This window comes from Chlamydomonas reinhardtii, chromosome 8 (assembly GCF_000002595.2).
Source record: "Chlamydomonas reinhardtii strain CC-503 cw92 mt+ chromosome 8, whole genome shotgun sequence".
NCBI lineage: Eukaryota > Viridiplantae > Chlorophyta > Chlorophyceae > Chlamydomonadales > Chlamydomonadaceae > Chlamydomonas > Chlamydomonas reinhardtii.
This window is the reverse complement of record NC_057011.1, coordinates 853,228-870,060: the sequence shown is the minus strand read 5'-3', so window position 1 is coordinate 870,060 and position 16,833 is coordinate 853,228. Positions and strand designations below refer to the sequence as shown.

General features: G+C 62.7%; 3 protein-coding genes across 4 annotated transcripts in view; 2 read left to right on the top strand and 1 right to left on the bottom strand.

Annotated features, from left to right (window-relative positions):
• CHLRE_08g361250v5 (uncharacterized protein) overlaps positions 1-1,206 on the top strand; it is an 8,184-nt gene extending 6,978 nt beyond the window's left edge. The window contains exon 11 of the mRNA XM_043064822.1: positions 168-1,206. Within this exon, the coding sequence (XP_042921823.1) occupies positions 168-321 (154 nt within the window). The 3' untranslated portion in view covers positions 322-1,206. The remainder of the gene's footprint in view (positions 1-167) is intronic.
• A 203-nt stretch (positions 1,207-1,409) lies between these two features.
• Positions 1,410-8,935, bottom strand: CHLRE_08g361200v5 (uncharacterized protein). 2 transcript variants are annotated; one of them, XM_043064821.1, is made up of 14 exons: positions 8,358-8,935; positions 7,580-7,659; positions 7,353-7,409; positions 7,001-7,096; positions 6,464-6,681; positions 6,119-6,215; positions 5,768-5,860; positions 5,426-5,557; positions 4,831-5,160; positions 4,291-4,365; positions 3,781-3,855; positions 3,374-3,509; positions 2,939-2,994; positions 1,410-2,688 (listed from the first exon to the last, which is right to left on the bottom strand). In XM_043064821.1, exons 1-14 carry the CDS (start codon positions 8,629-8,631, stop codon positions 2,581-2,583), a joined length of 1,827 nt encoding a protein of 608 aa, XP_042921822.1. In that variant the 5' UTR covers positions 8,632-8,935; the 3' UTR covers positions 1,410-2,580. The 2 variants fall into 2 exon arrangements, with proteins under 2 accessions (XP_042921822.1, XP_042921821.1); XM_043064820.1 differs by having other exon boundaries at positions 1,710-2,688.
• A 136-nt stretch (positions 8,936-9,071) lies between these two features.
• CHLRE_08g361150v5 (uncharacterized protein) lies at positions 9,072-16,819 on the top strand. Its single transcript, XM_043064819.1, has 11 exons — positions 9,072-9,363; positions 9,648-9,724; positions 10,150-10,198; positions 10,542-10,706; positions 10,997-11,166; positions 12,565-12,676; positions 13,083-13,214; positions 13,459-13,554; positions 13,864-13,989; positions 14,330-14,413; positions 15,042-16,819. The coding sequence occupies exons 1-11, from the start codon at positions 9,232-9,234 to the stop codon at positions 15,531-15,533; spliced, it is 1,635 nt and encodes a 544-aa protein (XP_042921820.1). The 5' UTR covers positions 9,072-9,231; the 3' UTR covers positions 15,534-16,819.
• The last annotated feature ends 14 nt before the right edge of the window (positions 16,820-16,833 follow it).

Below are 16,833 nucleotides of genomic sequence, written 5' to 3'. Positions count from 1 at the left end.
CAGTGCACTATGGCACAATACCCCGGTAGTCATGCCTGAACACCCCGCTCCTGACCTGGCCCCGCCCCTTCCCCTATCCTGCCCCTCCCCCTCCTCACCTCCTGCCCGATACCTTCACCCCTACCCCTTCCCCCCTCCTGCCCCCCACCTCCTGCCCCAACACACAGCGCCATGGACTTTGTGGCGGGCGCGGTGATGGAGGCGCAGGAGCGGCGCAGCGGGCCGCTGCGGCTGGTGCTGGACGACCAGACCCACTTCAACGTGGTCAGCCCGCCGCTGGAGACCTGCCCCGCCGCGGCGCAGGGCAACACCGGGCGATGAGCTGGGCTGGGGATGGGATGGGGATGGGATGGGATGGGATGGGGTGGGGTGGGGATGGGGCTGGGGTGGGGTGGGGTGGGATGGGGTGGTGAGTGGGGTGCTGGGTTGGGGTGCTGGGTGGGTGAGCCGTGTGGTGTGTCGTGGTGAGTTGAGCTGGCATGTGTATGAGGTGGGCTGGGCTGGGTTGGTGGCGGTATCGGTTGATGGCGCAGAGGGGCTAGCGACGGGTGTGGGGTGAAGGTGGGTTGTAGATAGCGGCCAGCCCAAACTAAAATGATTAAATGAACTCAACGCAAAAGTGGGGGTGGGGGTGGGGATGAAGGTGGCAAGCCAGGTATGCCACCCCGTGCGGCCATATGGCGCTTTGGGCGGCCTTCGTGTGCGTTGCCGCACACACTGCAGCAGCAGCAGGAGCGGCGGTACTGCCGTGCTGCAGGTATGGCGATACCGTTTTGCAATGGGCATGCTGGCAGGATTCTTTTTCCTGGGAAGTCGGCGCTTTTGGAGGCGAGCGAGCTTCGTAGCTGTGTGTCGCGCGGGCGCAAATCAGTTCTGTTGTGCATGTGTGAAGGCGCTCCGCCGCGTGCGTTCTTTTTTCCTTGTGGCTGCTGGATGACGCATGCATGCCGCGTGTGCACGCGTGCGGGAGCTCAAGCACTTGGCACGTTTTCGGATTCATTGCAACGGTATTCCTTTTTGGGGGGCCCTCATCCGGTAACGGGGCGTGGTCGCGTGGCCAGCATTTGCGGGTTGTTACTGTTAGGGCGTGGGTGTGGGTGCTGTGAGTGCCGCTGTTAGGCAGAGGGAGAGGCTGTGTGAGAGCGAGCCGACTCCCCTGGCCTTCGGGCCGCAAAAGGACGGGTGGGGTTGTAAACACCAGCCCAAACTAAACCAGAACCAACGAACAACGAGCGGAGCACACGTGGGGAGGGGTGGTCGCCACGTGGGGCACTGGTGTGCCCCTGACCACATACGTCTAGAACATGAAGGGTGGTGGGGCGGACCTGGCGCCTGGCCGTGTCCCCCGCTATGTGTCTCACTGTCTCCGTGTCAGCAGCTGCCGAATGCCGTGCTCTTGCCTCCTCGGCCTCCTTGGGGATTTTGACAGGCCTCCGCACCGCCGCCCAGTTGAGCCGCACAGAGTAAGGCAGCGGCAGGCTGCAAGCCGGGTGCCGCCACTCCCTCGCCACTCCCACGTTTGATACAAACCGTTCTCATGAATGGCTACCCCCTCCCCCGTCAGCCCCTCGGGCTCAGTTTCAGAGGGCCTGACCACACCATCTACGCCGCACCCATCACAGCCAGGCAGCCGCCAGCTGTATTCCCGCCCCACACGGTGCAGTCCCGCGGTCCCGCCACTCCCTCCGTGGTTCCGTCAGAGGGGCGTCAGTCGAGTTCGCAGCTACCGCTATGCACATGCGGGGGTCGCCATCACACCATGAAGTCGACGCCAGAGCCCAGAGGGGAGGTGGGGGTTGCGGGCAGCAGGGGGGACACCTCACTCCAGGTCCACCGCAGCCTGGCCCCCTGGTCCGCACGTCCAGTCGTACCCTGTCGTACCCGCCTAACCTCAACAGCGAGTCAGCCACACCCACGCCATACGACACGTCAGCACGCACCCGTTGCATCAGCCTCAGCCCGCCCCTTCCTCGGCATTTCCACGTTCGCATGAATAGCTACCGCCCTGGCTTGGTTTGCTATAGTTTGGGTCTGGTATCTACAAACCCCCCCGTCAGCCCCTTGGGCTCAGAGTCAGAGGGCCCACCCACACCGCACACACCGCACCCACCACAGCCAACTTCCTCCTACCGACCACCTATTCCTCCTCCTGCCACCCCAGCGCCACGACATGACACGACATTGCCCTACCCCCTAGGCCCCAGCTGGGCGCTGCCTGCCCCCCCCACCCCTTCACCGCCGCTGCTGCATCCTCCCTGCCTAGGCGTTCCTCCCCACGCTCCACAGCAGCCAGACAACTGTGCGCATTCATTTCCTCACAGCAGCTATCTAGACGCCAGCACAGCTACGCGCCAGCACAGCAACACGCTCCACAGCAGCTACACACCAGCACAGCAGCTACACGCCAGCACAGCTAGGCGCCAGCACAGCAGCTACACACCAGCGCAGCAGCTACACGCCAGCACAGCTAGGCGCCAGCACAGCAGCTACACGCAAGCACAGCTAGCTAGGCGCCAGCACAGCTAGGCGCCAGCACAGCAGCTACACGCAAGCACAGCTAGCTAGGCGCCAGCACAGCAGCTAGGCGCCCGTGTCGGCCCTCAGTGCGGCGTAGTTGGCCTCCAGCAGCTCCGCCGCCTTGGGCAGCGTGGCGATGAGCTTGTAGGCGTTGTGAAGCCGCGACTCAATCTGTGATGTCACATGTGAAGGTGTGTGTATGTGTGTGTGTGTTTGTGTGACATGTGTGTGTGGCATGTGTGTGTGTGTGGCATGTGTGTGTGTGTGACATGTGTGTATGTGTGTGTGTGTGTGTGTGTGTGTGTGTGTGTGTGGTAAAGGGCACAAGGAAAACAAAGCGTCATGAGGCGATCACCATCTTCCGAATGCTGCATGCTGTTCTCCTCCCCTCTCCCAGCCCCAACCCCCAGCCACCACCCACCTGCGCCAGCACGTCCCCGAGCGTCTCGTCCTCCACAGGCACCGCCGGCTGCCCGCCTGCGCGATGACGTCGCACCAGAGGACCAGGGGGCGTCAAAGGCGGTAGGGGGCGTCAAGGCCGCAAGAGGCAAGCAGCAGGCGCCGACCCGGACCCAGCCCAGCCCACACGGGGTGACGATTCCCTCCCACGTTGACAACCCAGTTTGTGACCGGTATTTCATTGCGCTACAACAACACGCAAAGACCTCAATCCCATCTATTGACCCACCCACCCCACCCACGCGGCCCACGACCACCACACCGGCCCCACCTAGCCCACCCACCCACCCTGCCCACCCCACCTAGCCCACCCACAATTCTTGGGACTTATTGGGCTCGGGCACATAACCTACCCCACCTAGCCCACCCCAGCCCGCCCATCCCGCCTACACCTTACCGGCCGGCAGCGGCAGCGGCGCCACCAGCGCCGCCAGGTGCTCCAGCCCCGACCGCACGTCCGCCCAGCCCTTGAGCAGCCCCTCCAGGGAGGAGGCCGCGGCGTCCGCGCGCGCCGCCGCCTCGCGCAGCTCCTCCTGAGGGGTCGTGTGGTGGTGGTGGTGGTGGTGGTGGTGGGTGTGTGGGTGGCGTTCGTGATGGTATGTGGGTTTGGCAGGGTAGGGGCGCGGGTGCTGGGGTGTGGGTGCTGGGGTTTGTAGGTCGCAATGCAGTAGACGAGGTGAGGCGTTGCCATTTCCCAAAACACACACCCACACCCCCCTCCCCCACACACACATACACACACATACACACACACACACACACACGCACACGCACACACACACGCACACGCACACACACACACACCTGCGCCGCGTCCAGCTGGCGCTGGGTGGACATCTTGCCGCCGCCACGCAGCTCCTCGCGGTGGGAGCGCAGGACCTGGGGCGGGTGAGGGGGGGAGTGATGGGGAGTGAGGGGGAGTGAGGGGGAGTGTGTGTGCGTGTGTGTGTATTATGGGGTGGGGTGGGGGGGGTACGTTCATAATCATGCTAGTGGAAGGCGGCCCGTCAGTGCAGGAGTGGCGCAGCAACACGACGAGACCGGTTCTATCGCTCTCTGCCCGCCGCCCTCTCCAGCACGACACCCGCACAACATGCCGGCGTCCCTCCTCACCGGCGCTCAGCACCTCCCCCTCCGCCTAGTCTTAGTAGCGGGAATGAAGGCGCCAACTCCCTCAGCCTACAGCCCCCTGACCCCACCGCCCCACCGCCCCAACCCCAGCCCCTATGAACCCCTGCCCCAGCCCCTACACCCCTCCTGCCCCCCCACCCCACCCCCCAGCCCCTACGCCCCCCCCAGCTCCCCCGCCCCCACCTCCAGCTCCTGCACCAGCGCCAGGCGCTGGGTGGTGGCGGCGGAGCGCATCGACACCAGGTTGGCGTAGGACTCCTGCAGGGTGGGATGTGCGTGTGTTTAATAAGTGTTTGATATGTGTGTTTGGTGGAATGTGCGTGTAGGTTAAAACGTGTCTAATATGTGTGTTTGGGGGAGACAGGGCGACAGAAGTGTATATACGTGTGTGTGTGTGTGTGTTTGTTGTAAAGGGAATGTTGGCACGTGGGCGGGGGCAAAGAGTGGACTCAGCACACACTCTCTGCCGTTCCTGCTGCACACCACCTGCACCTTTCCTTCCCCCGCCTTCCCCACGCCTTTCCCACCCCTTCCCCACCCCACTGGGACCTAACTCATTAGGCTTGGGCAAACAACCCCTATCCCATCACCACCACACCATCCCCAACCTCCATCCCAGACCCCCTCCCCAACACCACCCCATCCCCTCTCCACACAACCCACCCAACCCCCCACAGCCCCCAGAATCCACCCAATCCCACACCACCCCCACACACGCCCCACCTGCTGTGTGAGCAGTCGTGCCAGCAGCTCCGACACGCGCCGCGCCCCCGTGGCCCGACACAGCCGCACCACCAAGTCCCGGGCGGTTATGTCGTCACCCTCGCCCCTCTCAACCGCCGCGGCGGTTGCGGTTGACAGCGAGGAGGCGTGCAGCGCGTCCGCCTCTTCGGCTGCGGTTGGGTTGGTTGGGTCGGTTGGTGCTGCGCTGGGTTTGCCGGCTGGAGAGGCGGCGGCGGAGTCGGGGTGGGCTGCGGCTTCTGAGGAGGAGGTGACGAGGGGCTGGAACTGCCGCTGCATGAGGGTGCGGTTGGTCTGCTGCAGCGTGGCGGCCTGCGTGCGCGCGCGAGAGAGTGTGTGTGTGTGGGGGGGGGGAGTCGTAATGGTTGTGGTGGTTGTGTGTGGTTGTGTGTGTGGTTGGAAAATGGATGTGAGGTGGATGTGAGGTTGTACTTGGCCTCATCTAGGCACTACTGCCTTGTTGTGGCAATGACGCCAAGTTGTAAGTCCGGGCATGGTGCGAACAACCTCCTGCCCCCCGCCCCCGGTAAACCCTCCCCCGGACCCACACACCCCGCATCCACCACCCCACGCGCACCTTCTCCCGCATCTCCGCTAGCACCCTCCCCCGCCGCGCCCGCCCCGCCGCCAGCTCCTCCGCCAACGCCGCCAGCTGCTGTTTGGCGGCCTCCTTGGCGGCATGCGCCTCACGACCAGACAGGGCGGCGGCCTGCAGGGGAGGGCGTTGGGGCATGTGAAAGAAACGAGCGTAAGAAAAGAGGAAAACAAGAGTGTGTGCTGCGTGCATAATGTAGAGAGAGGAGGAACACTGCATCACTTATCGTACCCCATGCCCCATACCCCATCCCCCCACCGCCGTCTACCCTGCTACTCTTCTTCGCACCATCTTTGCAAACCCCACGGCCCCCTCCCCGCCCACCTGCATCGCCGACTGCTTTGTGGCCCTCTGCTCCTGCAGCCCGCGGATGCGCGCCTCCAGCAGCGGCTCCTCAACCCGCAACTTCTCCAGCACCTGCGTCATCGGTCAAGACAATTCATACCATAAGTACCGTAGCGGAAGGAAGGCAAGCAAAACTCAGGTTCGGTAGTAAGGTTGCGAGGCTGTGATAAGCACATGGCAGTCAGCAACATTTGCACAACCGGAAAGTGCGAGAGCTCGGTGATGGGCCGCCGCTGCCGCCGCCCAAACCCAGCTCTCCGTCCCCCCCCCGCTCCAGTCTGCTCACCCGCTCCCGCTCCCCCCTCCCTCCCCCCTGCTTGAACAGCCCACCTGCTCGTACGTCTTGCGTATGCTGTACGCCTCGTCCGCCTTCACAGTGGCCTTGTCCAGCCGGTTCTGCAGCTGGCGCAGCTCGCGCGCTGCCGGGCTGTGTGTGTGGGGGCCAGCAGGGGTAGGGGGGGGTCAGCAGGGGGAGGCAGGGGCAGGGGGTTTGCAATCATGATTAAATCAAGAAGAAGCGGAGTTGTAGCCAGGGGAGGTAACATTCATGACTGATTACAAAGTGAAGGCGTAGCGGGTTGAGGGCGATGGGGGTGGGGCGCTGGAAGGGTGGCACGGTGGGGAGGGGCAGGGCAGTGTGGGAAAAGTTTAGGTATGGTGCTTGTGAGCACACACCTGTTGGCGGGCAGGGCCGCCGCCGCCGCCGATATGGCGGCCATCGTGGCGGCGGAGGCGGAGGAGGCGGTGGAGGCGTTGACGGGCACGGCGTGGGAGTATGAGTGGGAGTGGGCCCCGGAGCCGGAGGGCGAGGGCGCGGCGCCGGCCGCCACCTTGGCCAGGTCCCTCAGGCTGTCATGCAGGTTGTCCAGCTTCTGGAGCGCCGTCTTCTTGTCCTGTCGGGTTGGTTGGTTGGTTGTGGGTGGTTGGATGGTTGGTTTGTTTGTTCACAAAAGCAACAGATGTGCGGGGTGGTGCGGGCTCGGGGGCCGGAGGCGACGGCAGCAGCAGCCCCGTGTTCGCGGCCCCAAACCCGCTACACCCACCCCACACACAAACACCACATCCCACCCCCCATTGGGCTCGGGCATATAACCCGCCCCGCCCCCCACTTATGCTCCTCCTTTGTTGCTGTCTCCTCATGGGATGGGTGGAAACAACCTCCCACCTAGTCCCTACCTCATTCCAATCCTCCCACACACACCGCACCCACACCTTTGCGATCTTGTCGTGCCCCCGCCTCAGCTCGTGCACCTGCCGCTCCAGCCGCTCCACCACCTTACCGCCGTCCGTGGCGCTGCCCGACTTGCACTGCAGAGGTAGGGGCGGAGGGGGCGGAGGGGGGAGGGGGTTATGTGCCCGAGCCCAACCCGGTGGAAAGGGCAGCCGCCCATGGGACGATGGCGCAGTTGAATGGGGGCGGCGGCGGCATTGTCATTGGAGGTGGAGGTGGTGGCGGTGGTACCAGTGGTGGTGTAGGGAGGCGTATTGGGCTCTTTAACGCGCGCACAGACACACACACACACACACACACACACACACACACACACACGCTCTCGGCCCCCACCTGCAGCTCGTTGCTGCCGCCCCGCCGCGACACCTCCGCAGACAGGTCCTTGTTCTCCTGCGCGTGTGTGTACAGGGGCACAAGCGTGCAAGTACCGTAAGACACACATCAAGACATGACACGTATCCGCGCACGTCATGACACACAAACACCCTCCCTCTGTGCTTTCCGAACACACACAGCACACCACCACGCACGCACCCGCACCATCACGCACGCACGCGCACCTGCTTCAGCGCCAAGAGTGTGTTTTTGTTTTGCTTGATGGTCCACTGCGCCTGGTCCTGACTGGCTTGGGTGTCAGCCTCTGTGGAGGGTGTGGAGGGTGTGGAGGGTGTGGGGAGGTGAGGTGTGTGTTCGCAATGTCGCGCCTGGTTTCCGGTCCGTGCCCAACACCCAGCACAGCACACGCAAGCCCGCTACGTCGGGTTGCCTGCCTCCTTTCGTTTAGTTTGGGCTGGTATTCACAACCCCCCTCCCCTCCCGCCCGCCTGCCCCGCCCGACTGCCTGCACCGGCCGCTCCGACCCCGCCATCACAACCGTAATCTCAATGCGACCGCTATTCGCTATTCGGCTTGGGTGCACTGCCCTCCTCCCTCGATGGCAACCCGCCCCTGGCGCTCTCTGGCGCGCCGTCCTCTCACTTGGGCCTTCCCTGGCATGTTTCTTTCCGGACCCATTTAACCCTGGCCCCCGGCCCCGCGGTCCCGCCCCGTCACAGGAAGCATCACGGCAGGACAGTGCGTATCCTTTACCCCTCCCCTCCTTCCCCCATTGTGACCACCGGCGCCGTCACTACCCGCTCCACCACTCCACTCATACAGTCATACAGTCATGCCACCTGGGGCGCCGCGGGTCCGCCCTCCCCCCCCCCCCCCCGGGCGGTACCGCGTTCCCACAGTAGAGCACGCTTCACGCTAGCAGCATTGCAGCTGTAGCAGCAGTGCAGCGGCCCAAGCACATCAATCCCCTCCCCTTTCTATCTCCCGGCGGCCTCCACGCACCTAGCTGAGCCAGCCGCTCCTGCAGCTGCGCCGCCATGTCCGCCTCCGCCTGGGCATTCAATGCCGCCGATGCGCCCGCAGCTCTGCTGCTGCTAGAAGCGCTGGTATGAGACCTGGAGGTGCTTTGGCCAGTCGTTGATGTTGTTGTCGCTGCTGCTCGAGAGGCATCCTTTGTGGGCGTGCCCACAGTTCGCGACACGCTGGGCGGGCGGGCCGAGGAAGCGGCGGGGGAAGCACCCGCTGAAGGGCCCGTGCTGCGCGGGGGCGTGCTCATGCTGAGGACGGGCCCGATACACTGATTTGCTGCTTCATACTGCTATAGTACACTTCATGACGTGTACGTCTAGTAGGCAGTGCGCGAGCTCGCTGTCGCGCGCGCTGACTCGCGCGGCCAAATGTCTAAGGCTTGAACCTTCTTTTATGCAGGCTATCAACAGCGTTAACTAATGGTGTCACCCGTGTATGAAGGCAGTTTGGATTGAAGCACGCGAAAAAAGACGAGCGAGGAGATAGTCAAGCTCTGTCTCCAGAACGCAAGCTGAGTATGCAGGTCTTGCAAAATAGTAGCACACTATATGATAATGATGATAGCACAAGCAATACTGTAGAACGGGCTGTGTTTGCACAAAACTTGCATGGGGTTTCCCCCATCCAATTTTGTCTCCCAGTCCCAGTAAGACTTTGCTTGCCCACAGCTGCTGCATTGTTGTACTCTTAGAAATCGACCTGTGGAAACATTGTCGGCCCAAACCCCTGCTTTATTCTTGTACTCCCTGGGCAATCAGTCCTTCGTTGCACTGTAAGCCAGGACTCTGGCCCTTATTCTCGCACGATGCACCGGAGCTGGCCGGCGCTAGCATAGAGCTCGAACAAAATGGCGCGCCAGAGCGGACAGCTGGCACTGTGCGTGGCGCTGATAGGACTTCTTGCGACGCGGAGCACGGCCGCGGCGCGCAACGCCACGCTCGCGGACCTGCCTTTCCTCGACGATCCTGACATATACCAGGTGTTTACTGCATAACAATCAATCTCGCCATTAGGCGCAGGGCAGCTGCCCCCACTCTTCCACACTGGACGAAGCGAAACCCGTCGGACCCAGCCGCACGCTGCCGGTTATTTTTGTGTCTCTCGTGTCCTCGGGGGGCTGAACCTTGTGCTTCCAATTGACAATACCTGGCTAACAATCCCTCCAACGTGCGGGCTCAGGCAAATGTGGGCATGTCCGCAATCAGCTAAGCGTGGCCTGCGTGGGTCAAAGTGTGCTGGTGTGTGTGTACGTGCCATACACAGGAGGTTCTGGACTTCCGGCGCCCGCCGCCCGGCTACGAGCCCGCCCGCACCGATGAGGAGTGGGAGCCTATTTTCAGGTGCGTGTGCGGCGGCAGCGGTGGCCGCGGCGGCGGCAGCGGAGCAGCTGTGTGCACAACCCATTCGGGGGCTCCGCGGGGTTGCCATGTGGGTTGGCGGCGGCGTCAAAATGCACGTGTACTGCAACTCGATACCAACTTTGCCCGCGGGAGGGTTTGCAGCAAAGTCGGGGTTGGTGGAGTCAAGTTGGGCCCTGATAGCATGTGATGGCTCGGCGTCTTCGGGTGCTGGGACTGTCCCCTCTGTAACATCCGCATCGATACCAACCAGAGGTCCAAAAAGTGCATGCTCATGACAGCACGGCCGTGCCAACGCAGCTCCTGCTGCTCCTGCTCCTGCCTGCTCCTGCTCCTGACGCTACTCCTGTCGCTGCTCCCGCTGCTGCACCTGCTGCCACCTGCTGCTGCTGCTGCTGCCGCCTCAGAGCCAATCTGTTTGAGGACCTGCGCAAATTCACCGATAAGATTGCGCAGGTGGGGTGGGGGGCCGATGGCGGGGGGGCACAGGGGAGGAGGACCCCGGTGGGCTGATAGGCCCGCAGGGGAGAGGGGGCAGGCGCAGAGGCAGGGGAGAGGGGGCAGGGGAGAGGGGTCAGGGGCAGGGTCGGGACGCGGTGGGCGGCAGGGGCTGGCCTTGTCTGGGGCAAGTCCTTGGTCGCTGCTGCTGCGTGGGCCGCCCGCCCTGCTTCACCCGTGCCATTCTATCCCACGTGTGTCGCACAAACACACACCACCTCCCCACCTTCCCCCCTTCGTTTTAGCTTGGTTTGGTTTAGTTTGGGCTGGTATTTACACCCTGCCCGCCTGCTGTCCTCAGTCGGGCGGGCAGCGTCTGTCGCTGCGGCGCCTGGGCGAGCAGCTGCACCGGCTGGTGTCGCACCCGCACGGCGGCCAAGTGGCGGCGGTGGTGGCCATACGGTCGGGGCGGCTGTACCGCTACCTGCCGCCGGGGGTGGCAAACCAGCCCTACCTGCGGCGGAGGGTGAGAGGGTGGAGGGCGGTGTGGTGGGACGGTGGGGAGAGGGCTGGGATTTGTGGAAGAGTGGTCATTTGCCCAACAGGCTCGTAACCTCCGTAGTCACGCCTGCAATCCCTCCTGCTCCTTCATCTCCCTCCACCCCCTCCTCCCACCCTCCTCCTCCTCCTCCTCCTCCTCCACCCCCTCCTCCACCCCCTCCTCCTTCACCTCCTCCATCCCCCTCCTCCCCCTCCTCCTCCCTCCATCTCCCTCCATCCCCCTCCAACCCCTCCTCCTCCTCCCCGCCCCTCCAGATCGGCCGCGCGCTGCGGCTGCTGGCTGTGGGCGCCCGCGCTCTGGGCCTGTCGCTGCCCGACTGCGTGTTCGGCTTCAACCTGCACGACACGCCCGTGTGCCGCCAGCTGGGCGGATGCAGGGTGCCGCTGTTCAGCCTGCACAAGCGCTTCGACGCGGCGGCCAACAGGTGGGTGCAGGAAGGGGTCTTGGAGATAGGGAGGGGGAGATGGGGAGGGGGAGATGTGTGTTAAAGAGCACAAGGAAAACGTTGCGCAAAGACAGTGTATGCGATGCAGCAAAGCGACGGTTTACGGATGTTACCTGAAGTTACCTCGCATATCTGCTGCGGTGAGCCGCCGGTCTTACCAACCGGAAATCACGCAACCCCCGCTACTCTAACCTCGAGGGGGGATTAGTGTCCACACGCTCTCAAGGGTGCAAACCCATGCATGTGCTCACGGTACCGTGAGGCCCAGGCACTCCTACAATTCCTAGCTCCGCGTCGCTACTCCTGGCCGCTAAGTCCAAGCTCCCGCCCAATCCTCGATGAAATTCTCACCTACGAGCGAATAAGAAAACAACAGAGCACAGGGCGGCAGCAGGGGAGTGTCACGAACAAGAGCGAAGGAACATGTTAGCGCGGCGGCGCGCGACGAGCAAGGGCAAACACGCAGCCCAGTCCCAGCCCAATTAACTATGCTAGGGGTTGCGCGATTTAGGAAAGAGACGGAGGGTGGGCGACCACGAGCAAGTAAACAGGCGGGGGATGGCATGGGCGCATGCATGACGGCAAATGCAAGATGGGGAGGGGGAGATGTGTGTGTGTGTGTGTGTACAAGCGCTTCGACGCAGCGGCCAACAGGTGGGGGGAAGGGCAGAGGAAGGGGAGATGGGGAGGGGGAAGTGGGCCGCGGGGCGTGTGTGTGTGTGTGTGTGTGTGTGTAAGTGTGTGTGTGTGTGTAAGTGTGTGTAAGTGTGTGTGTGTGTGTGTGTGTGTGTGTGTGTGTGTGTGTGTGTGTGTGTGTGTGTGTGTGTGTGTGTGTGTGTGTGTGTGTGTGTGTGTGTGTGCACAAGCGCTTCGACGCCGCGGCCAACAGGTGGGGAAGCGTGGGGGAGGGGGTGGAGGGGGAGGGGTAATTCCATCACGAAAGCTAGCGACAAGACACGGGGGGTGTAGATACCAGCCCAAACTAAACCGAACCAAATGCAAAAGGGCGAGGGGGGCGGAGGGTCAGGGGAAAGGGGAGGGGGAATGGAGATGGGAAAACTAACGACAGGACACTTTACAACAACAGCGAAATAGGGATGGCCTACGAGTGCGTTGGGGTTGATGAGGCGTGACAGGTTCGGAAGGTGTGGAGTCAGTGCAGCGCTGCCCCGGTTCAACATCTCCCTCTCCTAACTAGTCATCCCTGGACCCCCCCTCCACACACCCACCCGCCCACCCACCAACCCCCCCCAACACCACACCTGCTGTCTACCACGCTACCCTTCTCTGTACCAATCCTTGCAACCCCCCTACCCCACACCCACACCTACCTACCTAACTACCCACACCCCCAACCCCCTACACACGCCCCTCCAGGTCCATCGACAGCGACGTGCTTCTGCCGCACCTGGGCCACGCCTTCAGCCGCCTGCTGTTCTTCCCCTGGGCCGCCAAGGACCCCCGTGCGCTGCTGAGGGCAACCATGCAGGTGCGGGCGGGCAGAGGGGAGTGGGGGGGGGGGGCCAGATGGGGTGGCGGTGGTGCTCACTATTCCCAGTGCAGCAAGAAGAGGGTGAGCCAAACTCTAGCAGACAGAACGCGGAGGCGGTGTGGCCGCGTCCAGGGGGCATGGGCAGTGGCAGTCCCGCATGGGGCGCCGTTTCAATGTCGCCTTCTTCCCTAACAAGTCATGCCTGGCCCCAACCTCTATCACCCGTTTCCCAAACACACACAGTCACACACACACACACACACACACACACACACACACACACACACACACACACACACACACACACACACACACACACACACACACACACAGTCATGCACACACATCCCCCCCAACCCCCCCCCACACACACACACACATATGCACACCCCCACCCACACAGAACTCCATGGACGTCAACTGCACGCGTGTGGCCCTGGCGCGCCTCAGCTCCAGCCTGCCCGGGTCGCAGCTGCTGGACGCCGGGTTCGTGGAGAACAAGAAACGCGGCTGGAGCATGCCCGACAAACTCAAAGTGAGCGAGCGAGGCAGGGGGCAGAGGGCACTGGATATTGCGTTTGCGGTGCTGCCGGGCAAATATCATGTAGCACCATGGGCAGATATTTGTTCGCGGCGCTGTCGGTCACGGCACGATGCAGGCGCCGTGTTGCCCTCACGATCACACCTGCCCACACACGCGCTCCACTTCAACCTCTTCCCAGCTTGCCCCCCTCAGCTCACCCCTCGCTCCCCACGCGCCGTGCCCCCTCCCTCCCCAGCGGCCGTACGTGGGCATGTCCAAGCACGCGCGCTACAAGTTCCTGGTCAATGCGGACGGCCACGTCAGCAGCAGCCGGCTGGGGTACATCATGCAGGTAGGGGGGTGGCTGGGTGGATGGTGGGTGGGTGGGTGAGTGGGTTTGGAGGGGGTGGGCGTGGCGTGGCTGCGGTGTGTCTGTGGTGCGACGAACAACGTTGTGGACACCTGGCAGAGTGTTTTGCTGGGGAGCATTTCCCGCACGACACCGCATTGCAGGCGCTGTCCTGCGTGCTACGTACCTTCCCGTTCACTCTCTCCAACGTGGATGTGCCTGTCTGCACACACCCTCCACCCCACCGCCAAACACACCCGCCCCACACCCCCAAACACACCTACCCACGCCCCCACCCACGCACCCCCACAGACCAACAGTGTGGTGCTGCGGGAGCGCTCCCCCTGGATCGAGTACTACTACCGCTCGCTGAGGCACGGGCAGCACGTGCTGGAGTACGACGCCGCGGACGTACTGCAGCTGCTGACGCAGTACGGCGTGAGTGTGTACGGCACGGCACGACACGACACGGCACGGCACGGCACGGCTTGTAGGGAGATGACACAGTTGGCAGTAGCAGCATCTGGTTTGAGGCTCGGGCTGGCTTGGGTTGGGTTGGGGGGTGCGGGTCCGCAGCAGACAACGGCCCGCTATGGGCGCCTGGCGGGGCTCTGAGACCTTCCCGACTGCGCCTCTTGCCTCGCACAATCATGACACACTCACACACACTCAGACACTCAGACACTCTCCCTTGCGCTTTACCAACACACATACACTGCGCTTTGTTTTCTTTGTGCTCTTTATTAACACACACACACACACATACATACACACACAGGACCCGGCGCGTGACGGCGAGCTGCGAGCCATAGCCAACGCCTCACAGCACTTTGTGGCCAAGTTCCTCACGCCGGAGGGCAAGGTGCGGGCGGGGGGGCGTGAACCCGTGTGCGTCCTAGTTGTGTGTGTGTGTGTGTGTGTGTGTGTGTGTGTGTGTGTGTGTGTGTGTGTGTGAGTGTGTGTGTGTGTGAGTGTGAGTGTGTGATGAGTGTGTGAGTGTGTGTGTGTGTGTGAGAGAGAGAGTGTGTGTGTGTGTGTGTGTGAGTGTGTTAAACACAAAACAAACGGAACAAAGCCGCCAAACACGCGTGCGCAGTTACGGACCAATACCGTGTGTGTGTGTGTGTGTGTGTGTGTGTGTGTGTGTGTGTGTGTGTGTGCAGCAGGCCAGAGCCGGACAATCCAAACCGCATCCCCAATCTCACGTTGGGCTCTGGCATGTTCCTCCCTGGGTCACAGTTTACGGTATTTGCGTCGAGTATGACTATCCGCACTCGCACACACACGCACACGCACACGCACACACACACACACACACACGCATACACACACACACACACGCGCGTACACGGCGCGTCCAATGCTATGTATCCGTTCACACACTGCCCTGTGCGTATTGTTTACCTTGTGCTGCTAACACATACGTGTACACACACACGCACACACACGCACCTCAAACCCCACCCCATGCATCCCCCCAAAACCCCCAGGTGCGCTACACGGTGCGGGCGCTGCAGGAGTACGCGGCCCTGTTCGAGGGCATGGCGCCGGCGCTGATGCGGCGGCTGGCGGCGGGCGGCGCGCTGGCGGACCCGCCCAAGGAGGGAGGCGGGCTGCTGGACGTCACCAACGCTGCCGAGCTGGAGGAGCAGGCGCGGGCGGAGGGGGAGGGGGACGGGGCGGAGGAGGCGGAGGGGGTGGCGGGCGGCACGGAGGGGGGCGCAGGCCAGGCGAGGAGGAGCGCGCTGCAGCAGCAGCAGCAGCAGCAGCAGGCGGACGCAGCGTCGGCGCAGAATGGCGTAAACCCGAAGGCGCTAAAGCCAATCGTGCTGGGATCAATTAACCTGCGAGCGCTGTTGTACATCCTCACCAGCGGCAAGCTGGGCGGTGAGGAGGACCGCGGCATGCGGCAGGTGCAGCTGCAGGCAGCCATCATGGCGGGCCGCGTCGGCGGCGTCGGCGGCGGCGGCTGGAGGACATAGGCGGCGGCAGCGGTACGTGATGTTGGGGAGTGGGCGGGTAGTTTATTCCCATGCCAAATGAACACAGGACCACAACGGAGTGCGTAGGAGGTTTGGCCTTACCCGGAATCTTGCATGACGCTCGTGAGGGGGTGGGGTGGCGTGGGCGAGGCATGGAGGTGTGGAGGAGCAGCGAGCGCATTCAGTGGAGCATGCGTGGCTGCAAGGGAACGAGGAGGAGGATGGGGCTGTGAATACCAGTTCAAACTAAACCAAATCAAGCTAAACTGGCGGAGCACAGGCAGGGGGTGGAGGTGGGGAAGGAGCGTGCGCTTCAGGCGCAAGCAACAGTTGTCTGCGGCCCAATGTGCGAGCGCGCGTGTGTTGTGTTGTTGTGTCCAGAAAGTAAATGAGTCGTGGGAAAGCCGACACTGTGCGTGTATGTGTGTGTGTGTGTGTATGCCGTGCGAGGGATTGGAGACTTTGATGGCGGCATTGCGGTGGCTTTGCATACTGACGCGAACTAGCTGCGGGGGCGACACGTGTGCGGGGCGAGGCCGCGTGCGGCTGCATGTGGGGCTTGGGAGTTGCGCGATTGCATTGGGCGTGCTGCTTTGGGCGCGTGCCAGCGCGCGTGTGGATAAAAGCACAAGGTCGTTTGCAGTCCATTCGAGTGCAGGCAGTGAAGTATGCAGCACAACCCATTTCCAAGGCATTCGCGAGAAGTTGGATGTGCTGTGATTGCACGAGTGCCTGTGTACTGCAGGTGGCACAGCTGGCCCCATCGGCGAGGCCCTTGCACTACTGCCGGCCCCTGAACAACGTGGAAAGGACTTGATAATGCTCAAAGGAAGTAAGTGTGTTGCGTATAATATGTGAGTAATACATGTACTGCATGGGAATTCTTGGTCTGCCGTACAGTTGCCAGCGCGTGACAAAGAGGTGGGAAACTTGGCAACTAGGCGATGGGTGGAATGCAGGACTGACTTTGGCAACGGGCACACAAACACGGTTTGGCATTTGGAGGGGATGGCATTTGCTGTAGGGGGTTTGTGTATGTACATTCCACTGGGTATGTAGGTGCGGCGGAGCGCTGACGGGGAGGAGCACTCGGGGCGAGGGGGGCGGGGGCTATTGTGTGCGCGTGCAGGACGCGATTAATGGCGTGGGGACAACATCGGCGGCGCGACGATCGAATGCGTGCCAATTCAGAAAGTAATCAAGTAAGCGCGAGCGTTACTCGGTTTTTGTGGGAATGGCCGACGGATTGAACGAGCGGGTCTTGGAACGTGTAACACGAACGAGAAAGCACCGGACACCT